Source organism: Netta rufina (assembly GCF_964035555.1).
Source record: "Netta rufina genome assembly, chromosome: 7".
NCBI lineage: Eukaryota > Metazoa > Chordata > Aves > Anseriformes > Anatidae > Netta > Netta rufina.
In genome coordinates this window covers 17,785,177-17,794,767 of record NC_140130.1, presented here as the reverse complement: position 1 = coordinate 17,794,767, position 9,591 = coordinate 17,785,177, and the positions used below count along the sequence as shown (strand labels likewise).

Below are 9,591 nucleotides of genomic sequence, written 5' to 3'. Positions count from 1 at the left end.
TTTCCTTCTTCCTTCTTCTTCTTTCCTTGTCTTTCTTCCTTCCTTTTCTTTGCTTTCCGTCTTTCCCTTTCCCTCCTTTCTTTCTTCCCTTCTCTCCTTCTCCCCTTCCTTCTCTCTTCCCCCTCTTCTCCTCTCCCTCCGGCCCTTCCCTCTCCCCTTCTCCCTTCCCTCCCCTCTTTCCCCACCGCCCCAGCCTCTCCCCAGGGCAGCCCCGCCGCGCACCCGCTCCCCCCGCTCCGCCTCAGCCCGAGCCAAGTCCCCGGCGGAGCGGAGCGGAGCGGGCAGCCGGCGGCTCGGAGCGGCGGGAGGCGCCGGGACCCTCCCGGGCCGGGCCGGGAGCACCGCGGTGCCTGCTGCCGGCCGTGCCCCGCCGCCCGCTCCGCGTCCTCCCGGGCCCTCCGGCGCCGGCCGGGCCGCCCCCGCCGCCCTCGTCCCGGAGGCGGCGGCGGCCCCCCCGCGCCGGAGCGGCGGCCCGGCCTCGCCGCGCTCGGCTCGGCGCGCTGGCGAATCAGAGAGTGTCGGAATCTATTGCCTTTGTCTGACAAGTCATCCATCTCCGGGGAGGCGGGCGGGGGGCTGAGGGCGCTGCGGCTTTTAGAGAGACACACACCGGGAGAGGAGGCTCCAGTCTCCGGCCCCGGCTCCTCGCAAGCACTTCCCACCTCGGGCGAAAAGTCCGCCGGGCGCCCGGATCCTCCGCCCGGCCGACACGAGGGGGGCGCGCCGGCCGCCGCCGCTCGCGGCTTTCCCGGGGATTGCTACTCCGCTTTGAACTTCCATCGGCTAGCCCCGGACCCGGGGAGGAAGAGGAGGAGGAGGAAGAGGAGGAGGAGGAGGAGAGCCGCGTCCTCCCGCGCCTTCGGCCGCCTCGCCCCGGCCCCCCTCCCCGCCGCCGGGGATGCTCGGGCCCCCCAGCCATGACAGCCGCCTGCCCCCCGGCGCCGCCAGCCCCCCGCTCCCCTCGGACTCTGCTGACTCGGCGCCGCCCCGGCCCCGGCGCAGCCCTCCCCGGCCCGGAAAGTTCTTCGCTCCCCCGCTCCCCGGGCAGGGGGGCAGCGCGCCCCGCCGCTCCCCTCTCTCCTCTCCCTCTGTGTCCTTTTTGGTTTGCTTTTTTTAAATTTGTTTTGGTTCGTTTCGTTTTTGTTTTTTTTTTTTTTCCCTCTTATTTTTTTTTCTCCCCTAAGTCTTGAAGTTGAGTTTTAGAGGCGACACGGCGGCTTCAGCCGATTTCTTCCCCCTTCCTTTGCCTCCCCATGGATATGCACTGCAAGGCAGACCCCTTCTCAGCAATGCACCGTGAGTACTGGAGCCCGGCTCCTTCCGCCGCTCTGTCCTCCTCATCCCTCCATCCTCCTTCCCCGGCCGTTCCTCCCCCCCGTTCCTCCTCCGGCTCCATCCCCGCACCGCCCGGGGGGCGACACCGGGCACCGGCACCCGCGGAGGGCGCGGGGCCGGGCCCGGGCCCGGGCTGCGAGCGAGCCCCGAGCAGAGCCCGCGGGGGCAGTGCCCGAGCCGCCCCTCGGAGGACGAGGCTTTGCCCCGGCCTCCTGCCCAGCTCCCGGCCTCCGACCCTTTCGATTTCCCCGGCCCCGCGGGGCGAGGGCTTCCCGCAATCCTACGTGTGTGCGAGCTGACAATTTGCCCCGCCGCCGGCCGGGATTTGCTCTCGTTTCGGGTTTCGGCGGCGGAGAGGGGGGCCGGCACTTTCGGATGAACGGCGGGGTCGGTCCAGGCTGCTCCGGGCTCCGCTCCGGCCAGGCTCGCTTCAAGCCTGGACTGCGGGAAAAATAGGGCAGCGGCGGGGCCGGGAAATCGGGCGTTTTCCGAGCTCCCCGAGAAGTCACGGTCCCTCCGGGTTATTTAGCAGCTCCTCGGCGTGCGTTTAAAATGCATTCCTGGCGCCCAGGGAAGTGGCTTCGTGATGTATTTTCACTTTAGAAAACCTTTCTTCCCAAAAAGGGGGACGAAGGAAGGCGAGAAGGCAGAGTAGCGAGGAATTTTCAGGGATTTTAATTTCACCCGCACGGAGGGAAAATAATTCCGAGCTTTAAATTAAAGAGCACATAGGAATATAGAGCCGAGCCTGGGACCGTCTCGAGTCAGGAAATGAATAATTAAGAGCAATTTGTAACTTTTGACACCGAAACTTTTGAGGACACGCCCTGCCCGCTGCATAAAAACAAACCGAAAAGGTCTAAAATCGAAATGTTTGCGGTTTAAAAAATGACGATTTTGCCAGGAGAAAGAAGGCGCAGAGATAGAAAGCTACCATCAGATCCCCAAACGTGGGTGTAGGTAACTGCCTTCCTGCTCGGAAATTAATGCTTTCCAGCACACACCGCTTAAAATTTAGGATTTAATTTTCGAGGACCTCTAACAGAAAACGGCTCCCGAGTTAGGCATTATTTTCAGTTCTCTCGGGCGCGACCTTCCCTCGGAAGTGATGGCAGTAATTCTGCCTTCGGTACGCGCTGGAATATGCAGGCAGCCGAGAGAGGCATCTCGCCACCGAGACGCTCATTTCTGCAAACTCCACCGAGATTCGGGAACAATTTCGGCTTCCGAATAATCCTACTAATACTAATCAGCATTCGATTTGTTCCCCAAAATGCATTTCTAGCTGGGCAGACCTAGATATTGGCAAGCAATTAAAATACGCTCGGGCGCGGGCTCCCGGTGCAGGCGCGCACAGGCAGCAAACGCGATGGGTAGGAAAGCAGCTCGGCTGCTCGGGCAGATGCACACACACAGCCCGGCACCCCCACGAGGATAAATGCCCCAAAACATCCCCCTGCTCGTACGGAAATAACCTTAGGAAAGGACCGTGTGGAGCAAACCCAAGTCTCGTGAAAAAAAAATAAATAGCCGGGGTGCGATAATTTAAATTATTAATTTTTAATCTTTTTTTGCATCTGTTGCCTTTTAATACTTTGTAATGCGAGTTATAAAAGGTGCTCTGAATTATTTATCGCGGAGTTGCCGAAGAAATTGCTGTCTTGTAACTTTAGAGGCAACATGTGCAGAGGGGGCTCTGCACAAACGAAGAAAACACAGAGCAATACGCACCCGCAGGTTTTGGTGGAGGAAGACAAGCGTGCCTCCTCCCTCCGAAGCCCTAAATATCTTTTACGAATGAGCAACAAAAGAGAGCAGCGACACCTCAGCTCCTCGGGCAAGGGGAAGGGACGGGAGCCCCTGGCTCGGTGGCAGGGAGGTGGGGGGTGATCCTGACCGGGGAGGGGGGGAGATGGAAAAAACTCTATTTGTGCGAAAGGACTTGGATCGATCGCAGGGCAATGAGAGTTTCCACTAAGTTCAGAGCCAATAAGTCAGTGTCAAAGCAGGGGAGGAAAAAAAAAATAGGAAAGGAAAGAAAAAAAAAACCCTCAGCGAAAATACAAACAGATCATTTTTCAGCAAACCGCGCGACGAACTAAGATCTCTCCGCGGGGAAGGAGGCTGGGGCTGTGCGAGAGGCCGGCTCGGAGGCGGGCGTGCTCTGCACAGCTCTATCCTCCGCCTGCCAGCCGCCGGGGAGCGGGCACCCGAGCGAGCGGGGCCGCACCCGCAGCGGTTCCCGCACCGGCAGCGGGCGGCGGGGCTCCGGTGCGCGGCGCCCAGCTCCGCCGGGCTTTCCCCCCTGCCCGCACCCCCGCAGGTGCGCGCTCGGTTCCTCCTCCTCCCCGCCAAGTTGTTTCTCGGAAGGGAGAAGGGCGAATCGGAGAAAAAGCGCCCAAGCAGTCCCGGGTGGGAGAGAGCGTTTGTTGTTTTTTTTTTTTTGGTTTGGTTTGGTTTGGTTTTTTTTGCCTGGGAACGGAGAAATAGGGGAAAGCGGAGCAATTTAAATTCGCCCTGATTTAGATTTGCGCGGGGAAAAAAAAAAAAAAAGAAAAAGAAAAAAAGAGAGAGAGAGAGAAAGAATAAAAAAATAAACAAACAAACAAGGAGCCGCGAGACCTTGTTAAGATTTTTTTTTTTCTTTTTTTTTTTTTTTTCTACTGGCGGATTTTTCTTTTAAATACCGAAAGCTGACAGAGAGAGGGTCTGCGTGTAAACGAAGCCCGAGCGCGGGACACACGATATTTTCCTCCTCTCCCCTTCCATTTCTTCCTCCCTCTCCTTTTCCGTCCGAATCCACTCAACTCCCATCCCAAAATAACCGGAGACAAGGCGCTGTGGAGGGGACTTGCTGCGGGATGAGGGAGGGCGGGGTCGCGAGGAGCTGGAATTGACAATGTGCGAGAAAATCGCGGAAAGCGAACTCAAAGAGAGAGGAAAAGCGCAAGGGTAGAAAGCAGGGGGCTGCAGTGGGGGCTGCCCGGGGCCGCCGAGCAGCTGGGCTCCGGACCTGGGAGCGTTTCGCTTCCCAACTCCGAGAGGAGCCGCAGCCGGCACCGGCTCCGTCCTCGCCCCGCGACAATGGCCTCGGGCAGCCGCCGCTGCGGGCAGAGGTGCGGGCGGCCGGGGGCAGGCGGGGCGCGGGGGGTCCCCAGCTGGCTCGGGGAAATTCACGCTTCTTCCCCCTCTGTGCCATCTCCACGGCTCTTAGTCCTTTCTAATTATTTCTTTCTTCATCTTATTCTCACCCCGTTTCCCTTTCTTCCTTTTTCTTTCTTTCTTTCTTTCTTCTTTCTTTCTTTCTTTCTTTCTTTCTTTCTTTCTTTCTTTCTTTCTTTCTTTCTTTCTTTCTTTCTTTCTTTCTTTCTTTCTTTCTTTCTTTCTTTCTTTCTTTCTTTCTTTCTTTCTTTCTTTCTTTCTTTCTTTCTTTCTTTCTTTCTTTCTCTTTCTTTCTTTCTTCCTTTTCCTTTTCCTTTTCCTTTTCTTTCTCTCTCTCTCTCTCTCTCTTTCTCTTCCCTTCCTTCTTTCATTTCTTTCTCGTTTTCTTTCTTCCCCCTCTTTCTTTCCTCTCTTTCTCTCGTTCTCTTTCTCTCTCTTGTTCTTTCTTTCCCTCCCCGTCTCCTTTCCTTTTTCTGTCTCTCTCCCACGTCTCGACCCCCCCAGCCCCTCACCCGTCACCCCCAATCCATCTGTAGTGACGGGAGATTTTGCAGTCCGAGTGGCAAAGAACCCACGACTAACGGTGTGTTTCTGGTGTGCGTGGGTTGTTGTGTTTTTTTTCTTTCTCTTTCCCCAGCAGGGCACGGGGGTGTGAACCAGCTCGGGGGGGTGTTTGTGAACGGCAGGCCCCTACCTGACGTGGTGAGACAAAGGATAGTGGAGCTGGCTCACCAGGGGGTGCGACCCTGTGACATTTCCAGGCAGCTGCGGGTCAGCCACGGTTGTGTCAGCAAGATCCTGGGCAGGTAAGGAACAGACCGCGGCCGCTCTTTCCCCTCCCCTGGGGCGGCAGCGTGCCTCCGGGCGCCGCGCTGCGCCGCTCTGTGCCCCCCCGGCCCTCACCGCGGCGATGCCCGCTCCCTGCTGCCCACCGCCCCCTGTCCACCGCCCCCTGCCCGCCACCGCCCCCGTCACAGCGGCAGGACGCGCTGCCCCGCCGGCCGGGCGGCGTGCGGGAGCTGCGGGGAGGGATCGGTTCGCGAGAGAAGGGCCAGGGAGGGGGAGAAAAGAAAATAAAAGAAAAACACCACAGGAGAACGACCTCCTCCTCCCCACCCCCCAAAAAAAAAGCAAAAAAAAAAAAAAAAAAAAAAAAACCAACCAACAACAACAAAAAGCCCATCTCACAACAATCCGTAGGCGGCCCTAGCAAATGCACAGTAAATAAACAAACAGCGGGGCAAACAGATAAATCTCCAGAAACAAAGATGCGGTGCGAAGCATCCCCGGCGGCCGCGCCGGCGGTGCCGGTGGGCGGGCTGCCTGCCGCCGCCGTGCCCTTCGCGAAGGACGTGCCAGGGCCGCCGGGGGGCCGGGAGCCCGCTGGGGAACCGCGAGCACGGCTCTGCCCGGCTCTGCACGGCTCTGCCCGGCTCTGCCCGCGCCCCCCGGCCCCTCCGAGGCCGCCCGACCCGGCCCCGGGGTCGCTGGGCTTGGCCCCAGCGGGCCGCACCGCGGCGAGGCTTGCCGCTGCTCGGGCCCGAAAGAAGCGCCCTTGGGGAAGGCAGCAGGAGCGCAGCGCTCCCCCAAACACCAGCCAACACGCACCCAAAGGGAAAGGAAAAAAACTGGGGGGTGAGCACTGCACGGGAGCGGCGGCTGCCGCAGCCCGGTACAGCCCCGTAGAGTCCAGTACAACCCAGTACAGCCCGGTATAGCCCCTCGGTGCCCCCAGCGGCAGCCCAAAGGCGGGGGGCGGTTGCCGGGGGGAGGTCGCGGGGCCGCGGTCGCGCCGGGGCAGGGGGCTCTGGGGGCGGCGGGGGGCCCGGCCGGGCACTGACCGAGCGTCGTGCTCTGGCGCGGCAGGTATTACGAGACGGGGAGCATCAAGCCCGGAGTGATCGGCGGCTCCAAACCCAAAGTAGCGACCCCCAAAGTAGTGGATAAAATCGCCGAGTACAAGAGACAGAACCCGACCATGTTCGCCTGGGAGATCCGGGACAGACTACTGGCCGAGGGCATCTGCGACAACGACACGGTCCCCAGCGTCTCCTCCATAAACAGGTAAGGGCGAGCCTGCAGGCACCGGGACCGGGACCGGGAGCCGGCCGGGGCGCGGGGCTCGGTCTGTGTGCAAGCCCCGGGGGCGTCTGGACGGTTTTACCTCCGTGCCCCCGGGGGAGCCGCCAGCAGCCCCGCCAGGCGCCGAGGCTCCGAGCAGAAGCCAGCCCCTGCCCGCAGCCTCGGCCGCCGGAGGCTGTCCCCGGGCCGGGCTCCCCGCTCCGCGGCCGGGCGCTGGCGGGGTCTTCCCTTCTCCTCCTCCTCCCCCAGCCGCTGGGGAACGGCTTCTGTCGGTGGAGGGCCTCGGGGTGTGGGAAGGAACCGCACGACGGGCAAACAGTGGCAGATCGGGGGGGAAAGGCCGGTGATGCGGGTAGAGGAGCGTTAGCCCAGCGCGCATCCCGCAGGCTGTACAAACCCCGCACAGCCATCCGTCCACCCCAGGCTGCGGGTCCTCACACCTTGGTGACACGCAGGACACTGCCCCGCACACTGAGTCACCGCGCTGCCGCCGTGCGACGCGGCTGCACGCACCTCGCCCGCGCCCGCAGTCCCTAGGAACACAGCAATGTTTGCCAAGGGTGCCTATGCAGGCACAAAGTACCGCACCGACAGAGTAAGAGTAAGAATCCGTGAAATTCTGCATGCAGTCCCAAATATACAGAGCTCCCCGTCCAAATAAATGTACACAGGCTGTGCGTAAATATGCAAGCAGACTTCTGCAGTGCCGGCATAGACAAAATCGCCCAAGTCAGTATATCGGTCCTCTTGATATACGGCAAGTTTAGCCAGATCTTTTTAATACCTGGTGTATTTATAGCAAGGGAAGCAAAAAAATAAACAGCAGGGAAAACACAGTGGTATTTTTTGTCTTGCGCTTTACATGGCAGATTTATCAAAATATGTCTAATAACTCAGGCTGTGTATTTCTAAATCTGGCATCCTATATAAATGGGTTTTAATATTTTGCAAATGATATGGAATTATCCCAAATCATCTTGAAAACAGCAGGTAGAATTAGCTGGTGGAATGTACCTTGGCTAAGGAAGATTCCCTCAGACACACTGTCTCTGTAATATACTGCTAGGCTACCCTAGGAAATTATCCCTGTGTGTGCCATCTGTATTAAAATGGTTATTAAGTTATGAACAGGGTAACATAATACTGATCGGCTAATTATACACCCTCCTAAAAAACCTCCAGGTCTCTGTTACTCTCGCAGTCAGGTATTGAAATAATAACAGTTTGACATTCAGACACCTTACAAAGGCAGCTGCGGAAGGACAGCCAGCTCTCCCTGGGAGGAATTAAGCTAGTGGTATACAAGTCCAGAGGAAGGGCTCCAGGGTCTTTGGAGGCATGGCAGACGTGGACCAGAGGATCGCAGAGGCTGGTACTGGTGCAGGGGATGTCAGCACCCCCACGTCACCAAAGCCACAGCCCCATGCCTGCCGGCCCCGGCACCTTGCAGTGCCTCACGGTGTCCCGGGGAGAAGGCCGGGGACAGATTTTGCTCTCGGTTTTGCTACCAGTTTGCGTCGGGGCTTTGGGGGGTTCACACCTCAGTTTCCCCAGCCAGGGAATGAAGATTGAACCATCTCAGGATGTGGGAACAGATGTCAGCTGGATTGCATTTATAAAATGCTTTGAGAAGGACAAGGGCTTTGTAACTGCTAAGTGTTATTGTATTAGAGAGGCTCAGCTGTGACCCACCATATTTGATTCTTACTGTGATGGCATTTGAGTCTGTATGCACCAAGGCGCAAGAACGTTTTGACTTCGTGCGATCAAAGCTTTCCCCATTCATTTAAAAAATTTGGACCCAACTTCACATCGTTCACCTTTGTATGGGGCTCCGACAGCTGTGAGAAGTGAGCCCGTAACAAGACAGGTCGCACAACTTGCAGGTCTGTGCTAGGCAAGAGCAGGTCAGAGAACTGGGAAAAAATTGCAGCAGAATAGGAAACAGCGAGCGTCTGAGGGCCCGATCCTGCTGCCGCGGAAGGTAGCGCGAGCTCTGTCACTCCAGTGGCTTTGTGACTCCAGCTCACAAAACACGAGGAGAGGACTAAGCTCAGAATTCAAATACACAGTTTTTTCACTCTTCCATTGTCCAAGTAAGCAGAGAATTAGGTAAATGCTTTGTGACAGAACGTTCCTTTGCATCCCCCTTACCTGCTGTACGATCACAGCCCAGAGTTCGTCCAACACTCCGGCTCTCTGAGCCACTTCAGATAGCTGACAATTTTAAAAACCAACCTGCTCGAAATATATTTTTTTTTCTCAAAATGTGGGGTTTCCAAAGCAAAAATGTCAGTGGCCCAGTGTCCAGAACCATTAGAGCTATATCCATGAGCTGTTTAATATCTTGAGAATACAAACGGGCTCTTTACAGAAAAAGGTGGTTATCTAGGTCCCTAGATAGACCGTGAATACTGCACTTCAGAATGGAGATCTCTTTGTATACAGAAAACAAGTACTTCACGTTACTACAAGATTTTCTGAAAATACATTAATTACATTTTATCTTCTTTCTTTCTGGGTACTAGCCTGGCATTAACAGCCTTTCAGGTGAAAGACTACAAAACAGTCCTATTTCAATTCCACTTTTACAGTCTCCCTAAATCATTTTAAGAAAATTATTTTCCATTAATTATTTTTTGGTGATAGATGAATTATATGTGCCTACATTGCACTGATCTGTCAGTGTTGCACTGCCGATATCAGGATGCATTTGGGACGATGTGTAACTCAGTATTGAGACATATCAGAAAGCTGTTCATATCAAACTCATGCAGAAAAAGGCCAGATATGAACTACAGCAAAAAATATGTCTTAACGACCCCCTCAAGATTCAGAAAAAAAATACTCCTCTGCTGTGTGGTAGTTTTGCTTTAATTATGGTAAAAAATCTAGACAGTAAGCTAGTTAATAAGCAAACCACACCAGAACTGACAGGATCAAGACAGAGCAGTCATCTCTACACCGGGAGCTCTCCTGTTCCCTTTTCACACATTAGCTCCTCTACATGAT

The 9,591-nt window shown here is 56.3% G+C and overlaps 1 protein-coding gene across 2 annotated transcripts in view; it reads left to right on the top strand.

Moving 5' to 3' along the window:
- Positions 1 to 1,189: 1,189 nt before the first annotated feature.
- The window catches only part of PAX2 (paired box 2), a gene marked incomplete at both ends in the record, with an annotated part of 80,161 nt that continues 71,759 nt past the window's right edge, over positions 1,190 to 9,591 (top strand). The window contains 3 exons of one of the 2 annotated variants that reach the window (XM_084290435.1): positions 1,190 to 1,296; positions 5,135 to 5,303; positions 6,364 to 6,561. In XM_084290435.1, coding sequence (XP_084146561.1) covers positions 1,254 to 1,296; positions 5,135 to 5,303; positions 6,364 to 6,561 — 410 coding nt within the window. The remainder of the gene's footprint in view (positions 1,297 to 5,134; positions 5,304 to 6,363; positions 6,562 to 9,591) is intronic. The other variant, XM_084290434.1, reaches the window with a different exon arrangement.